An 18,549-nucleotide genomic window follows, 5' to 3' on the forward strand; every position below is an offset into this window, starting at 1 on the left:
CGTATTTCCTGTGATTGATAATCCAGTGTGATTTACAGATTAAATTTTTTTACACTTACAGCTGCGAGAGGTTCTAGTCTTGTGTGTCAGTGTCTGCTCCTGTTCCTCCTGTACCATTGTCAATTGGCTCTACTGCACATGTCTCCTGCAGAAAGAGCCTCTGTCCTGTCTGTATCATGTCAGTCGATCGCACCATTACTTCTGTACCACTGAATAATTTTGCATTTAAGCAAACTTATAAAGACGACTGAGAAGATTGAACACAAATGCCCCCAAAAAGAAAATCTGATTTTGCACATTACAAGCTGCAAATTGTGAAATCTGCAGCTAAAAACGGAAATCGAGCAGCAGAAAGTTGAAACTTGACACTGGGAGGATGAAACATGAAACTTTCCTGGGAGTCAGTGGATGGATGGACAAAGCCTGAACTTCAGTGACATCGAAACCATCCTGTCGGGATTCAGAAAGGCCGGAATAATTCTAACTGGAACTGATGCTGAGTCTGACGACAGCGACACAGAAGAGGAAGCGGCGCTCTGTTTACCTCCGGAGGTCGTGGAGTTGCTCAGAAGTGACACCGAGGATGAAGAATTGAATGGATTTAGTGATTTGGAGTGAGATGGAGAGTTTGGTAAACTTGTTCTGTTGTTTATGTTATAGTTTATCTGAAGAACTGTTCATATGTGACGTTAACAGACTGTTGTTCTCTGTTCTGTTCTTATTACTAGAACTTGACTTTCAAATGTCGGTTCCTGCCTTTCAAAACGTGTGAGTGTTTTTTCCTTCTTCATTACGCGTTTTTTGGCTGGTGCAACTTACACTCCGGAGTGACTTATAGTTCAAAAAATATGGTACTTTGCTACAACAACAATAACTTTTTTTTTTTGCAGACTTATTTTGACCCTAACCTCCTTTCATAATATATCTGTACTGGGGAAAACATTCCACTTTTGTACAAGAGTTTAAACTAATTATTATTGGTAAACATTGTGTATTTCAGCTGAAGGATTTATCATTAAGATTTATCACCATACTAAACATGTAAACAGTGAGTGTTGTGCTTTAAGTTAGCATCTGGGAGCTAATTTGTTGTTTTCTGGCGCCATTTAATTGGATTGTAAAGCTGTTTGTGCAACAGTAGCAAGCACGCTCGCTGTTTCTTCGTTATCTCTCCCAATAACATGGAAGTCGAGAACACTACAACTCTATTTCTCTCTGCGCTCTTTCCCCGCGGCGGTGGCAGCCATATTGTTTGTTAGCTGGCAGTAATCAGGTTGAATTGTTAGGTGCCCACTGGGACCCTGTCTCCGTCGGCAGATTACCTGGCAGGTCCTTGACAGCACGTGCGACTGGGGGATTGGGTTTCGATGCAGTGGTGGCAGACGAAAGAGCGAGAATTTGTACAGTGAAGTCTAGAAGGATGTCTGCTCCAAACAAACATGGAGACAGAGGTCAGCGGTGAAGTTAGTGATGTCACAGTTGTGCCCATTGTTTACATGTTCAGAAGAAACCATCCTCCATCTCTTTTATCATTGTAAACACTCAAAGGAGCTCTAATCTTGAAACGCATCCATCAGAATTCACGTGGACTGCTCAAACGTACTAACCTACTTCCATCAAATACGATATCAAATCAAATACTTAGTGAACCTGTGCATTCTGCTGGGAAAATTTCATATCCAGAAAATTCTCAAATCCAGACCCCTATTTTAAATCAATATCCTAGACATTAAGAATTATCTTCAAACACTAAACAGTAAAATTGAAAACCTTTTTCATGACCAAAAGGGAATTTTCCGTGACTTTACGGGATCTACATGTGGGTCCGGTCAAGTGGTAATGGAGGGAAATGGGCAGATCTTTTCCATTCAAATGTCTCTTATTCAGAAACTAGAGGGACTATTGAAATAAGTAAAGTATCAGAATGTAGGAAAGAGTTACACTCCAACAGGGTCAAGTTAAACCTGTGATATTCTTTCAAGTTGTTGACAAAAATTTTTAAAACTCATGTCGGTAACACGGAGGGAATGAAATATGCAGCACTTTTTGGGCAATAAATACAAACAGTGATAACTAGTGGTTCTCACTTACATATCCTTAACAAACTGGTTTGAATATTTGCTTCATATAGTTTTCTACCATATGGTACAAGATTAGGTTGAAAAACCTCTTACTTTTTGAGTCATGAGATTTTTTATGAAGAAAGGTCATGGTAACGGAGGGAAAAGTAACGGAGGGAAAATTGTGCAAACAAGTAGAAGGTGCAGGATTTTGCATCATTTGTCAACTTTTTTCTTCTGAATACTTTAATATTACTTCAAAATGAAAGGTAACTTTTTCTATAAAATATGTCAGTCCTTCCAAGCAAATTTTTATCATTTTAAATACATTTTTTTTTGAAAAATCATGTACCTTCATCAACAGTTCAAAGATGGAATAACACAAGATATGATGAAATACATCAGTTTATTTACATGATTTTCAGGTCTTTGAAATTTGGGAAATAATTTTTGTTCCATGTTTCATACATGGTCTGTTTAAAACATATGGAACTTTAGAACCAAAAATGGTACAGAAAAAAAGGTAAAGAGTTTCATAAACTAGAGTACATATGTATCTGTTGAATACATTTTTATATCAGATGCATTAACTTGAATTTTTGGCCTTGTTGTTTACTTCTGCTTGACTGGGCCCATGTGTAGAATTCAGACTTTTAGGGTTAAATATGAAATGTTATCCCTTTCCACTCACAGAACTTGTGTGCTAAATGTGCTGCTTAAGTACATTTTTTTCTTCAGTTTTCAGACTTAAAGAGGCATAAGCAAAATCTGAAAAATCTTCCAGAGTGGGTGGTGCCCGGCAGGTTGGGGGAAGCGGGTAGGGGGCAGGCCCTGGAACGATGATTGACAGCCGACTGACAGCCACAACAGTTCACTGAGCCGACATTTGTGCTCAGATCACGCCGGTTCCCTTTTCTCCAGACACGGCGGGACATCGGAGTGCCCAGTGGTGCCAGGTCGGGTCGGGGCTGAGAGGAGCTCCTCACATACCACCCGTAGACGCCAGTGTCTGTGCTCGTAACTTTTTTTTTTGATGACATTGCTTCTTGTTGCCAAACCATGTAACAAGAAAACTTCACTTAGTCGGCAAATTCATCACATTGAGTTTTAGGACTTAAAGAAGCATTAAACACCCTCCTGAAGCTTTACTCCACCCCTAAGGAAAATCGGAAAAATGCTCCAGAGTGGGCGGTACACAGCAGGTTGGGGGGAGCGGGTGTGGGTGTGGGCTCTGGAGCAATGATTGACAGCCGACTGACAGCCACAACAATCCAACATGTTGCGCTTCGGATGTTGAAACTGAACGGACATTTGTGCTGGGATCACGCCATTTCCCTTTTCTCCAGACACGGCGGGACATTGCGGTGCCCAGCGGTGCCAGGTTGGGTCGGGGCTGAGGGGGGGTCTTCACATACCTCCCGTAGACGCCAGTGTCTACGCTCGTCACGTAATTACCTGCATCTGACTCACTGGCGGCTGTTAGTCCAACTGGAAAATTCAAATGTCCTGGCCGTAGTTGATCCTAAAGAGGCCGTTACAGACAAGACTTTTGACCCACAAGTCAGATTTTTTACAAATCTGCACTAAAATGCCAAAATAAGTCCAGGGATAGAGAGACACTTCTATTTCAGACCCATTTACTCAGATAATCAGTAGAAAAAAGTGGTTTTGGGGCCCGGTCAAGCAGAAGTAAACAGCAAGGCCAAAAATTCAAGTTAATGCATCTGATGTATTCAACAGATACATATGTACTCTAGTTTATGAAACTGTTTACCTTTTTTCTGTACCATTTTTGGTTCTAAAGTTCCATATGTTTTAAACAGACCATGTATGAAACATGGAACAAAAATGATTTCCCAAATTTCAAAGACCTGCAAATCATGTAAATAAACTGATGTATTTCATCATATCTTGTGTTATTCCATCTTTGAACTGTTGATGAAGGTACATGATTTAAAAAAAAAAAAAAGTATTTAAAATGATAAAAATTTGCTTGGAAGGACTGACATATTTTATAGAAAAAGTTTCCTTTCATTTTGAAGTAATATTAAAGTATTCGGGGGGAAAAAAGCTGACAAATTATACAAAATCCTGCACCTTCTACTTGTTTGCACAGTTTTCCCTCCGTTACTTTTCCCTCCGTTACCATGACCTTTCTTAATAAAAAATCTCATGACTCAAAAAGTAAGAGGTTTTTCAACCTAATCTTGTACCATATGGTAGAAAACTAAACCAAAACTCAAAAAGTGCTGCATATTTCATTCCCTCCGTTACCGACATGTGTTTTTTAATTTTTTGTCAAGCCTGTTGGAGTGTTAACTCTTTCCTACATTCTGATACTTTACTTATTTCAATAGTCCCTCTAGTTTCTCAATAAGAGCTATTTGAATGTAAAAAATCTGACCGTTTCCCTCCGTTACCACTTGACCGAACCCTTTGGTGTTTAACATCCCTTTAAAACTGTGTGCATTGTGTCACCATGGTAAAAAGTGGATTTTTTCAGTCTTTAGTTCGACTTTAACTTTTTTTTGATGACATTGCTTCTTGTTGTAAGCCAAACCATGTAACAAGAAAACTTCACTTAGTCAGCAAACTCATCATCTTATTTCAAGTAAAAAATGTCCAAACACATCAAAACTCCAATGAATCGAATTATTCTACATAACAGGAGCAACTCAGTCAGATCCTTCCGTTTTTACAGTGTTCCTGACCTTACTTTATTAATGCTTCTAATCCCACATTCAAACCCGAGTCTGTCATGATGTAACCCACATGTAACGACGTCGTGGATCACAAGAACTCTCCGCTTTCTGCTTCTGTCTGCACCTGCCTGCTCCTGTCTCTCCAGTCTGCACCTGTCTGCTTTGCCCTTGTCTGCACCTGTCTGCTTTGCCCTTGTGTGCACCTGTCTTCTCCAGTCTGCTCCTCTCAGCGCTCTGTTTATGTCGACTTCTGTCTGCACTCTGCTCCTGTCTGATCTGCACTTGTCTGCACCTGTCTGCACTCTGTTTCTGTCTGTGCTAGTCTGCTACTGTCTGCACCTGTCTGCTCCTGACTGTTCTGCTCCTGTCGGCTCATGTCTGCCTGTCCTCTGTGTGGTCCTATTAAAGCGGTCGGGGGTTAAGTAGTTCTGTTAATGACACATCGAAGAGGGAAAAAAAGGAAAACTGACTTTCTTTAGCTTCTCAGCCATGATGTCATCCCCAGGAGACCAACCACCTGACCTTCTGACTGACCTTCAGAGAGGACCACTGCAAAGAACCCAGACAAGACCAATCACCTGACCTTCTGACCAACGTTTAGAGAGGAACACAGACCAGAACCCACACAAGACCAAGCACCTGACCTTCTGACCGACCTTCAGAGAAGAACACAGCCCAGAACCCAGACAAGACCAAGCACCTGATCTTCTGACCAACGTTCAGAGAGGAACACAGACCAGAACCCACACAAGACCAAGCACCTGACCTTCTGACAGATCTTCAGACAGGAACACAGTCCAGAACCCACACCAAACCAATCATCTGATCTTCAGAGTGGAACACAACCCAGAATCCACGCAAGACCAATCACCTGACCTTCTGACGGTGTTTAGAGAAGAACACAGCCCAGAACCCACACAAGACCAACCACCTGACCTTCTGACCCACCTTCAGACAGGAACACAGCCCAGAACCCACACAATGCTCCTCTACAGGCCAATTCTACAAGAGTTCATAGCCATGTGTCATTCTTTTTCGTTTTCTGGTAGCGGGTCATCATCCGCTTATCTCCATAGAGATGTTGCATGGGATGTTACACAGTCTGGCATTAAAACTTTTCTACCTCCATGGACTTAAGCAGGTGACTTCTCCAGGCCGAGTTACAAGTCAGATAAAAATGGTATCTTGAAAATAAGCGATTCAAGATTTCTCAAACAAGCACAAATCAGTCCACATACAACTTTGGATGAGGTGACAAAAAACAACTCACTTAAAATCTCTAAAAAGTCACTGTTTTTTAATGCCATACTAAAGTTTCCAGGCAAAGCTACTCCTTAACCATCTCCTTAAAGACAAGCAGGTAGGAAAGTAGTTTCCATTACAAGATTTTATGTTTTTAATGATAAATGTACAGCATATTCAGACAATTTTCTGCTTTTTGGTCCTTAGATAACCGAAATTTGTATTATTACCAACTAGAGTATTAAAAAATGTAAATAAAGTGTATTGAATTAGCATGCATCTTGACTTGTAGTGCCCTGGAGAGTGAAAGTTACACAACTCTAAACCCAAGTGAATTATCCCGTGTCCCCAGTTAAACCAGTACGCCTAACTCTTGTGGAGCGAGTGTTCTTTCCCTCCGTCCTCCGCCCTCCGCCCTCTCCTGATTGTGGAGTGGAAGACGAGTGGACTTTGCTTTAAACAGTGGTAGTTACATGTGAGAGCCAGAGCACTTTGTCTGTAGCGGCTCAGTCGAGAGAGACTTGAGAGAGTTTCATATTTGTTCAAGTTCCATTCTTACAACTTAAATATCCTATACTACGGGGGAAAAAATGACTCTTGTGAGCTTTAAGTCGAGTTATGATGTTGTTACTTCCTCGAAACATACCTGGAGTTGTGTTTAGTTTTATGTGCGTTATGTTTGAGTAAAAAGTCTGTCTAAATCTCCAAATGTCAAAATGCTCTGTTCCAACTTGTGATGTCATGAAGCAGAATGTAAAATCCCTCATTCGTCCAGGTAGAAATTCAATTTGTCAACTGGACATAAGTTTTTTTCGAATATGTCACATATATGTTGAATATGTTTTGCAGCTCACCCAACCTGCTTCTTCAGATCTAACCCTAACCCAATATCTGCCTTAATGGAGGAGCTAACTACACTGAAACTACTCTGAAACTAACACACTTGTTCACAGTTTCTGTTTGTTAGCGAGGCCTATTGAACTGCACTAAGTGGGGAGTGATATTAACATAATCACTCAGGCCCCTGACGGGAGCTTTCACACCTCTGGGTCTGACCTGGCTGTCCCTATTGTTTTTGTTGTTTTGATTTAGATCTGATTTCTTGATTTTAGTTAAAAAATGTATTTCTCCTTTGTCATGAAGTAGAGCCCTGCACTCTCGCGGAAGGCCCGTGGACCCAAGGCAAAACAGTGCGTCGCGGGATACATTTTGAAAGCTCATTGCGGGCGTACGCGGGTGGGATGATAAACTGCAGTCCCGCAATCTAAACATGAGTGTAAAGTAAAATATACAAATGATTAATGTAAGTCTATCATACATCATTTGAGCTGGATATTTTATTTGGCATTAAAAGAAACATTTTAAGCAGCCTAAAGTTCTTGATGTGGTCTAATCTTTTAGCACATTTTAGCCAATTCCTTTCCGCTTCTCTGTGTTTAATAGAGTTTAAGAAATCGAACGTCACCCTCTTGTGGGATTTGTGGGCGGGAGCGGGACAAAATAACGCAGATGTGGGCAGGAGCAGGACTGAAAATTACAATTCTTTGCAGGAGCAGGACTGAAAATTCTGTCCTGCGCAGACCTTTATCATGAAGCAGTAGTTTTCAAGTTAGTAGCTACCTTTTACATTTTGTTAAATAAAGATTGGAATTGAAATTATCCAAATGATTCTAACTAAGTTGCAAGAAGTTTAAAAACACAGTGGAGCACTTCCTGTATTTTCACAAGGTGGACCAGTGTGTTTTCCGTTCGAGACAAGAACTCAGCCTAAATATGGAGGAACTGAATATGTGAGTATGAAACAAAACACAACTTCAGGTCTGTTTGTGATGAAGAAACAGCATTACCACATGACATAATATGGACTATTTAAAGTAAACTGTTTCTATTTCTTTTTTGTGTGTTTTTTTTGTTTTAAATGATAAAAAAAAACATCTAAACTTATAAATTGCTACTTTAAAAGGATGAAGTCTTTGCGATGTCCTAATCAAGAGACAAATGGTAGAAGTTAAATAATTAAATTGTTAGTTTTAATTTTCATTTTGGTTGATTTAAATATTAAAGGTGCACTGTGTAACTTTACGGTAGTGGGTTCATCTCATTCTTGTTTTTATGGAAATGTCATTGCTCTGCTTGGAATGTTCCACAGTTTGATATTAAACACCTCCACCTTACATTTGTTCAATTACAGCTGGCTTTATAGCTCAAAAATTCCTGAAAAGATAGAGGTTTAATACTATACTATGAAACATTTTTATACCAGAAAAGTCCCACAATGCACCTTTAAATGAATGCAGTCTTTGCGATGTCCTCATTTTGCAATAGTTGGAATAGAGATTTCAGTTTGATTGCGTTGACATTTGCAGCCTTACTAGGACAGACCTCTAGGACACCTCCTTTCCTTTCCGCTCCCTCCCTCCTTCCCTCCTCTTCAAACTGCACACTGCACCAGTTATCAGTGATTCCTGTGTCCCTGTGAGATTTGATCAAAGCTCCTTCAGTCTGTCTGTGGGCTGTCCAGGTCTGCAAACTGGAGACGAGATGGAACATTCACAAATGCACTTCAAAACTTTAGACAGACCTCTTTGTGAACAAAAATAAAATGTTTAAAATAAGACAGATTACCCTTTCGGGGCCGCCTGCTAAGCTTCCATACAGCAGAAAATGGCGTCACTTCAGAATATTAATATTGATCTTAGAAATTTTTGCTTGGAGGTATAATGCAAAATCGACTTTTTAAAGCTTTGTACCATGTTAGAATGTTTTTCCCTCATTAAAAACAGGCTCGGGGAGGTTTTAGATGTCATCCATTCAACTCCCAGGCCCTATTTAAACCTCCCTTGTGCTTAGATGTACAATGTAGTCCAAGGCTCCACCCACAAGTCGACATCATATATGCTCCCACACAACAATTCTCCATAGATATACAAAAACATGATACAAAACAGTGCACAGAGTTTCATTAGAGGGATGCACGCTGATTGTGTTGGAATAGTGCTCTGACAGGTGCGGAGAGCAAAGGGAGGGGAGACTTAGAGCATCAAAAACAAATGTGAAACTTTTAAAAAATGTTAATATGAAGTAGCCAGATTCATCAGACGGTTTCACTTCGTAGAAACCATCTGACCTCACAGCCTTAGATTTTGTTCGGTCAACGGTAGGCAGATTCTTTTTTTCATTTAACCAATCACTGCTATTTGGTCGTGACGTATGTAATGCGCGGCTAACAGGGTTAACTGGTATATTAAGCTTTTTCCAAATCCCGTAGGAAGAAGGGCAATAACGTCTTTCCCCTTGATGAAATTCACCAAACATTCTCTTTGTTCCGGCTTTAAATCCTCGATCTCGGGAATTGTTGACAACACTGATTGGCTGGTACCAGAACGTCCGGGGTTTTTGCAAACTGTATATTGTATTTTGATTTCTGATCTAGTCGCTGGAAAGAAATGAAATTAAGTGGAGGCACTAGGTGGTGCCAGCCTCGCTAAATATGAAGAGGAGTATTATGCAAATTTGACTTTTTGGAGCTTTAGATTTGCAGCACAGTTTTGTCCAAAGTTCAGCACAAGCCTATGCTATCAATGACAAGTCTCTATTAAGGGAAGGAAGGGATCAGAGCAGGGATCCAACTCTGACCCTCCACACCCCTTTGACTGGCCCCCAGATCCTCCGCCCTCCACCATTTGAACTGACCCAATGAGGCAATCCTCAAAAGTTGTCATGGCCTATTACTTTTTAGCAAATAATAACACATCTGCATCTAGTATTTTGTTGATTTTTTTTTCACTTAAAAAATGATAATTATATGAAGTATTTATATTTAAATAATTATATGACATATTTACATTTGCCGCAGAATTTTTGTCATTTGACAAGCTCGAGATCAAACAGTGACAGTCGACGCACACACAGAGTTCTATAGTGCAGTTAAGGACAGCACAATGGAGAGTGTCAAAGTACAAAAAGTTGACAGAGAGTGACAAGTTTTCAAAGAACAGTGGACGACCAATTATTTTGTTATTCAGTGTAAGGATCGTGCAGTTTGTCTGATATGTAAAGAAAGTGTGGCTGTAGAATAAGAATATAATCTGCATCGTCAGGGTTGTTTAGTTCTGTTATACGGCCGACCTGACCCCGACCCCCATCACAGTCAGGAGCCATAATGTGGCCACCAGAGAAAAAAGTTTGGTGACCCCTGAGTCAGAGCATTAAAAAAAGAAAATGAAACTTAATACGCATGTTAATAGTGTTTTGGTAAGTAATCAAAACATCTAAATTTGTGATGTGTTAGCAGAAGAAGATAGAAGTGTAATACCTCCTCTTTAAGAAATGTATTTTTTGACATTACTTTCCTGATTGTGGGGTCCACCATCTGCTTGTTTCCATGGAGATGTTTACGTCAGGCTATAGGTCATATCTGTGGAGAGGCAACCAAGCTCACACTAAAACACCTGTAAGAGTTTAAATGCAAGCTAGGTAGTAATGCTATACTGAGGAACATTCCAGGCAAAGTGGTAACATCAAGAGACAAGCAGGTGGTAGAAAAGTTGCATAGAAAAGTGAAAGAGTGAATATTTAATTTTTATTTTGATTGATGTCAGTATTGTTTTTCCCACATTTTTTTTTCCACTGAAAAATAACAAAGTATAAATCTTTAACAAAACAAATAATAAATGAACAATATCAACTATTCAAGATTCAAATTGAGCAATTATCTTCCAAAGCTTGATCCCCAAAATGCACAATATGAATGCACAATTAAGAAAACTTAGCTGAACAAAGTCTTAAAAAATACCAGTCGTGGTTTTATTTCATGCAGTATTGTGACTGCACAGTGCCTATTTGCATATAAACACTGGCTCTTGTTAGAAAGGCTGATTTGAATAACTCCAGGTGGGGGGTCCCTGCTAGGACACGCTAGCCTAATGATTTGTAGCGCTAATTTAGTGTCTGCATGCTAACTTAGAGGAGGTGGCAGGAGGCGAGTTTTAGTGCAGAATAAACGATGGGGTTATTCCGGGTCTGTGCATGTTTTCGTTCCATGGCTCACAGAGATGGCTTCAGGACAAAAAGCATAAACATTCTAAACTACAGAGAATAATGGCCGGAACTCATGCACACAAGAACATATACTGAATGTAAGGCTGTAATGGAGTCATGCATCAGGTTACGCTGTAATCTGGGTTCTATGAGTCAAGGAGCTATGGTTAGTGCTAGAGGGTGAGACATGTCAACAAATGCAAATACGTCTCCTACGAGAGACAGAAGTGATGGTTGGTTGCCATGGTAATGTGGTTCTGTTGCTAATGCTGAGTTCGTGTCTCCTCGGGAACTCGGGTTTCTGAGATGTTGGGGTTCGCTTGTTTGCATTCATGAGCTTGTACCCTGGAAAGTCACGATTTTGATGCCATCAACAACAAAATCACTGAGTCCACTTGTCATGGACATATAACCAAAGTCAGGAGTCTCCAAACTGTGGCTACCCCTTCCAAGTAGCTCACCAAGAGATTTTGAAATTATACCATTGTGCTGAATAACAAAATATCTATTACTATTGTAAATGTATAATTTTGAAGCCCAACTTTGTGCACTAATAAATGGACAATGGTTTATGTTTTATAGGCATCTATCTGTACCCAAACTCTTGCCCTCTTTCTTATAATCATCTCAATTTCTTGCATAATGAGTAGCCCTCTGGCATTTTTGTTTTGTAAAAGAGCTCACCGGAAGATAAAGGATGGAGACTCCTGACCTAAGTAGTTCTTTGTTTACTTGAGCCAGTGTTTAAAATCTGTTTAAACTGACAGTAAATCCACAAAAGCGCTTGAGATAGATGTCTCCACACAGCAGGGGACCTTCCCACATGTGTGAGTGCTCATGAGTATTTGTCAAACTTGGAAACACATTTTTCAGAGTTCATGAAAGCAGCATTTTTAATCCTCATTCTGAAACCCATGGATATCCCATTTCCTAAACATCATCACTTTAAATGACCAATCATAACAGACCGTTTCTTCTGGGCATATTATGAACCAACCAGGGAGGGACTATTGCTCTAGGTGGCCACAGTCCTGATTTGAACTCACCCCAGACACCATTTTACATCTGCACCATAAAATGCAATTGTCCAGTATAAGCACATTACACATAAGAAGCCAAAACACTGATTGTCCAAGTCGCCAACCCAAAGCAACCAAGCCCACCAACTCAACCAATCCAACCAACCCAAGTCACTAAACCAAGCCACAAACTGAAGCTATTAAACGCAAGCCACCATCTGCAAGCAATCCACCCAAGCTCCCCAAAGCCCAGCACAGCGGTCGGCTTCAGAGCACCATGACACCCGCAGCAGCTCCAGCAGTGACCTAACCTGCGGTGCTCAGCGGTCTTACCTTGTCGGCCATGATCATGGATGAGCCCCCGTGGACCCCCAGCACAGGAAGCTGGGTCTGCACTGACAGGAAGTCCAGGATCTGAGCGATGGCTTCTTGGTCTGTGCCGTCTGCAAATACAATCCCATGGAGGCGTGTTCGAGAGAGGAGCTCGCACACCTACGACACAGAGCAATGGGATCAGTCAGTGCAACCGAGTAAGGATGGGAATTGTCAGCGGTCCAAAATTCCGTCACACATTTGTTCCTTCATCAAAAATAAAATGCTGGTGTCATATAAATTTGAATAATCCAACATTTTCAAAGCTCAAACCACTCTGTCCCACACGTGCACATGCAAGAAGAATGATCTTAAGTACGACGTGACTGCTACCGCTCTGACCAATTAGTAAGTAAAGCGAAGTTAGAGTAGAGCGAGTGAGCTGAAACTAACCATTAAAAAACACTTTTTAAGACAACTCAAGGACTTGGAGCTAAGAAAAAGTTTAAAATCCTACTTTTTTGAAAGTTGGTGATGCCTAGTTGTCTTCATAATCCGTATGCGCTAAAATATGGAAGATAATTTGTTCCATAAGATTTAGAATTTTAAATACCACTAAACTTCTCACTCTGAATTTTATTTTATTATTACTATTATTATTATTTTGATGTTTGAATTATTTTTATTCTGAATTTTAGTTGCTGAAATTTTGCATTTACTTTTTCAATGTTTCAAATTCAAAATAAAAATTTCACAGATATTTTCAAGTCCTCAAAATTAACAGTCAAAATTCAGAGTGTAAAACTTGCTGTGAGAAATTTCACCACAAAGATCCAAAATGCCAAGGCAGAAGCAATCAATCTTGTGTGCATGAGGAAGACAGAGGCTGTTTCCTATTGGCCACTCTCATCTGTGGGCGGAGTTTACACTTAACAAATAACAGAGATGAGGTTTTGATGAGGTTAATTCTGACCAATCAGATCACTTCACTGCACTATTAAGATGGGATCATTTTGGAGCGATTCCTTAGGCCTTGGCATCTTGGATTTTTCCTGCGAATTTTTTTCACTGTCAATTTTACACTCTGAATTTCAACTGTTAAATTTGAGGGCTTGAATATATTTGTGGTGAATATTTAAAAGGTGAAATTTTTATATTGACTTTTAAACACTTTAATCAAGGCCTTTGAGATTAGTTTTTAGATGTTTCGGCCAAAATGTGCAAAGAAGGAGAAACTGAAGATGGAGTTTTAGTATGGAAGTAGTTTAATCTGATTTTGAATTTTAAATGCCATTGAATTTCTCACTTTGATTTTTTTAACTTTGAAAAAACATGTTTGAATTATTTTTATTCTGAATTTTAGTTGCTGAAATTTTAAGTGTACACTTACATGTACAAGTGTTTAAAAATCAAAATAAAATTTTCACCTTTTAAATATTCACCACAAATATATTCAAGCCCTCAAATTCAACAGTTGAAATTCAGAGTGGAAAATTCACAGTGAAAAAAATTTGCAGGAAAGATCCAAGATTGCCAAGGCCTAAGGAATTGTTCCAAACTGATCCCATCTAAATGAAAAGGAAATAGTGCAGTGAAGTGATCTGATTGGTTAGATTAGCCTCATCAAAACCTCATCTCTGTTATTTGTTAAGTGTAAACTCCGCCCATAGATGAGAACAGCCAATAGGAAACAGCCTCTGTCCTTCTCATGTACACAAGATCGATTGCTTCTGCCTTGGCATCTTGGATCTTTGTGGTGAAATTTTTTACTGCAAATTTTATACTCTAAATTTTGACTTTTAATTCTGATTTCTTGAAATTGCTGAAATTTTTATTTTGAATTTGACACATATTGAAAAAGTAAACTTAAAATGTTAGCAACAAAAATTCAGTATAAAAATAATTCAAACATGTTTTTCCAGAGTTAAAAAATTCAAAGTGAGAATTTCAACAACATTTAAAACTCAAAATTTGATTAAACAAATTATCTTCCATGCTAAAACTCCATATATGGTTTCTCCTTTGCACATTTTGGCCGAAACATCTAATCTTAAAGTGTGTATGAACTAATCTCCAACACCTTGTATACCTCTTAAGGCCCGTTCAGACCATAGCGTCAAAAAACGCCCCAGACGCCTCTATTTGGACGCCTTTGAGTTTAGACGCCCCCGAGACACGTCTTGGACACTGTAGACAAACAGGAGAAAATACTTGACACGTGTCCGTTTCCCTGGAAACAAGTGCCCGGTCCTAGTCTTTTCTAGAAACGCAGACCAGACTAAGAGAGACTTTAGTGTTTTTATTACATAAAACCGGAGGCGATCGGCTCAGCAGCTGTGGCGTATATATATGTATACTCCGCTAATGACACTGGATCAGTCCTGGTTTAGTCCTGGTCTAGTTCAGGTCCAGTCCTGGTCCGGTCCCGATCTAGTCCTAGTTTAGTCTTGGTCTAGTCCCGATCTAGCCCTGGTTTAGTCCCGGTCTAGTTCCAGTCTAGTCCTGGTTTAGTCCCAGTCTAGTTCCAGTCTAGTCCTGGTTTAGTCCCAGTCTAGTCCTGGTCTAGTCCCCATCTAGTCCTGGTCTACTCCTGGTTTAGTCCTGGTCTAGTCCTGGTCTAGTCCTGGTCTAGTCCCTGTCTAGTCATGTTTAGTCCCGGTCTTTAGTCCTGGTCTAGTCTTAGTATAGTTCTGATTTAGTCCTGGTCTGGTTCTGGTAAAGTCCTGGCAGTTCAGTGATTGTGGTGTATATATTTATGCTCCGCTAATGTTTGTGATTCCTGCTCCGGTTTTCGGCTTAAACCACAAAAACGCAGGACGCCCACATCCACATAGACTTTGCATATAAACTGGACGCTTTGACACTCTGGTCTGAACTGGCCTTTAGTGTACAGGGTGAAAAGATTTGGGCTGAGTGGGCATACCTGTGTGATCACTGTTTTGGGGTCCGTCTGGTTCATGCGCATTATCACCACAGAAATGTCCAATGCCGCGTCGGGGCGTCGAATGGGGCGGAGCTCTTCATCCAGGACAGGGCGTGTCTCAGCCATGACCACGCCCACGCTGAGTCCTGGGAGCTTCTGGGATAGCACCGGCACCATGATGGAGGAGAAGAGCAGCAGCCAGCCCACTATCCTCATCATACCCTGAGAAGAAGAGAGGAAGAAAAGCACATGACAGGTTAGACCACTCAATTCACAAAAACAATTATTGCTGCAGCGCTCATGTCGTTATTCTGTATTTTGTTTGTGTGTCTCTGCTCTGGCACATCACATTTTTGTAAATAAATAACTGTTTTTTTGAGTACCCATTTTCGATCATTTTATGTTCCTTGCCAAATCTACCCTAGACCAGCCCGGCACATAACAATTATATTTAAGATTTGACAAAAGAATCTTGTGTTGTTTGTTCGGATTTTCACATTTTAATGTTTGAAGTTTAACATTTATCTTTCTGGTTGGACATGGATGTCACTGTTTGGTTGCCAAACAACCATAAATAAAAACGGCTCCACTGCACCATAGTTATGATTAGACAAAAAAAAAAAAATTTAATAAAAAAAACAAAAAAACATTATTTTGTTAAATGAATGGTTAATGTTAGAAAAATTCCTGCACACTGTCTAAGTCTCATCGTCCCCTTCACTCTCCTTATTGTCCTGTTCACTCTCCTCATTCTCTCATCGTTCCCTTCATTCTTCTCATCCTCTCATTATCCCTTTCACTCTCGTCCTTTCGTTGTTCCGTTCACTCTTCATCCTCACATTGTCCCCTTCATTCTCATTGTTCCTTCACTCTCCTCACCATTTCATCGTCCCCTTCACCTTCCTCATCCTCTCATTGTCCCCTTCACTCTCCTCATCCTCTCATTGTTCGCTTCACTCTCCTCATCCTCTCATTGTCCCCTTCACTCTCATCATCCTCTCATCACCCCTTCACTCTTCTCATCTTCTTATTATCCACTTCACTCTGCTCATCCTCTCATTGTCCCCTTCTCTCTCATCCTTTCATCGTCCCCTTCTCTCTCCTCATCCTCTCATCGTCCCGTTCACTCTCCTCAACCTCACATCGTCCCTTCATTCTCCTCATCCTCGTATCATCACCTTTACTCTACTCATCTTCTCATCATCCGCTTCACTCTCATCGTTCCCTTCACTCTCTTCATCCTTGCATCGCCCCCTTCACTCTTCTCATCCTATCATCATCCCCTTCACTCTCCTCAACCTCTCATTGTCGCCGTCACTCTCCTCATTCTTTCATCATCCCCTTTTGTTTCCTCATCATTTCATTGTCCCCTCACTCTCCTCATCCTCTCATCGTCCCCTTCACTCTCATCCTTTCTTTGTTGCATTCACTCTTCTCATCCTCTCATCATCCCCTCACTCTTCTCATCCTCGCATCGTCCCCTCACTCTTCTCATTCTCTCATCATCCTATAAAACCACCTGTAATTGAGTAAATGTAAGGTAGAGGTGTTTAATGTCACACCGTGGAACATTCCCGGCAGAGTTGTAGACTCAGTACAGTATCATCATGATGATATATAGTCTACAGCAAACGTCCCAAACCCCCATCGCCGTTCAGTAAACACACCGTGGATTTAAGATAGCACATCATAACTTTATCAAGCAAATCGCACAGATCCAAGAACACGCTAGTATAGATTGTGGAGTTAAGCGAGACAATCGGAGAGACAGTTGGTGTGGGAGAGAAAACAGATGTGAAGAAATATATAAAAGTGTGTGTGTGTGAGCGTGTGGTGTCTGCAGAAATCACTTTATTCACTTGAGAGAAGAACACAGGCTTGGTGTGTGACGGGAATGAAAGTGACGATTAGATATCTACAGGGCGCGCTTTAGTTTGGTGCTGTGTTTTATACTGGAGAGATTTAAATGAGAAAAAGTACTGACGTTTGATTGACTGGGTAGACTTAAGTATCAGCGGGGGGTAGTACTCTGTTACGTATACTCCATTACATGCAAGTCAGGTCACTCCAATATAGAGTTGTGATTTGACTCCTACTTGATTAATAAATCTGACAGTGTGACAGCACCCAAAGGAACTTAAAGGAACTGTATGTAGCCTGCACACACAGCTGAACTTGGGTTGCCAGTATGCTAACCTACTGAAGTCGAGGTATGTCACAACAAACGCAAACGCCGCAACAAATACAAACGCCACAACACAAATGCAAATGCCGCAACACATTAAAAAGCCACAACACATCAAAAAGCCACAAAGTAAGTGACCGCGGGACTCTATTTTAATGCAAACGCCGCAACAAATACAAATGCCACAACACAAACGCAAATGCCACAACACATTAAAAAGCCACAACACGTTAAAAAGTCACAACACATCAAAAAGCCACAATAGAAGTGACCGCGGGACTCTATTTTCCGATGGACCGATCAAGCGGCAAGTGAAGAAGAAGAACTACAACATGAAAAGTAAAGGAACGAAGAAGGTGGAAATGTAAGTAAAAGTAATTTGTGGTTTTATCATTATTCATTTCACGTTGTAGTTCTTCTTCTTCACTTGCCGCTTGATCTGTCCGTCGGAAAATAGAGTCCCGCGGTCACTTCCGTTGTGGCTTTTTGATGTGTTGTGGCTTTTTAATTTGTTGTGGCTTTTTAATGTGTTGCAGCATTTGCGTTTGTGTTAGGAAGTTTGTATTTGTTTGCATTAGCAATAGCGTTTGCATTAAAATAGAGTCCCGCTGTAGTTTCTGTTGTGGCTTTTTTTGGTTTGTTGTGGCTTTTTGTTGTGTTGTCACATTTGTATTTGTTGGGGCGTTTGAGTTTGTTGTGACCCCTCTCGGCTTCCGTACTAACCTGCATAAAAGTAGGGGTCTCCAACCTTTTTTCTTTCAGTGAGCTACATTTACAAAACAAAAATGCCAGAGAGCTACTCATTTTAGCGACCGCAAGAAATTGAGACGATTATAAGAAAGAGTGCGAGCCTTGGGGTACAGTTAGATGCCTATAAAACATAAACAGTTGAGTAAATGTAAGGTAGAGTTGTTTAATGTCATACTCTGAAACATTCCAGGCAGAGTGATGACATACAGTATCATCATGATGATATATAGTCTACAGCGAACGTCCCAAACCCCCATTGCCGTACACACCATGGATTTAAGATAGCACATCAACTTTATCACACAAATCACAAAAA

At 40.4% G+C, this 18,549-nt stretch overlaps 1 protein-coding gene across 1 annotated transcript in view; it reads right to left on the bottom strand.

Moving 5' to 3' along the window:
- LOC110158275 (glutamate receptor ionotropic, NMDA 2A-like) overlaps positions 1 to 16,131 on the bottom strand; it is a 457,669-nt gene extending 441,538 nt beyond the window's left edge. The window contains 3 exon segments of the mRNA XM_055158022.1: positions 12,397 to 12,555; positions 15,299 to 15,520; positions 16,099 to 16,131. Of these exon segments, the coding sequence (XP_055013997.1) occupies positions 12,397 to 12,555; positions 15,299 to 15,520; positions 16,099 to 16,131 (414 nt within the window).
- Between the last annotated feature and the right edge of the window lie 2,418 nt (positions 16,132 to 18,549).

This window comes from Boleophthalmus pectinirostris, unplaced genomic scaffold, assembly GCF_026225935.1.
Source record: "Boleophthalmus pectinirostris isolate CB_2022bp ecotype Guang Dong unplaced genomic scaffold, ASM2622593v1 HiC_scaffold_22, whole genome shotgun sequence".
Taxonomy (NCBI): domain Eukaryota; kingdom Metazoa; phylum Chordata; class Actinopteri; order Gobiiformes; family Gobiidae; genus Boleophthalmus; species Boleophthalmus pectinirostris.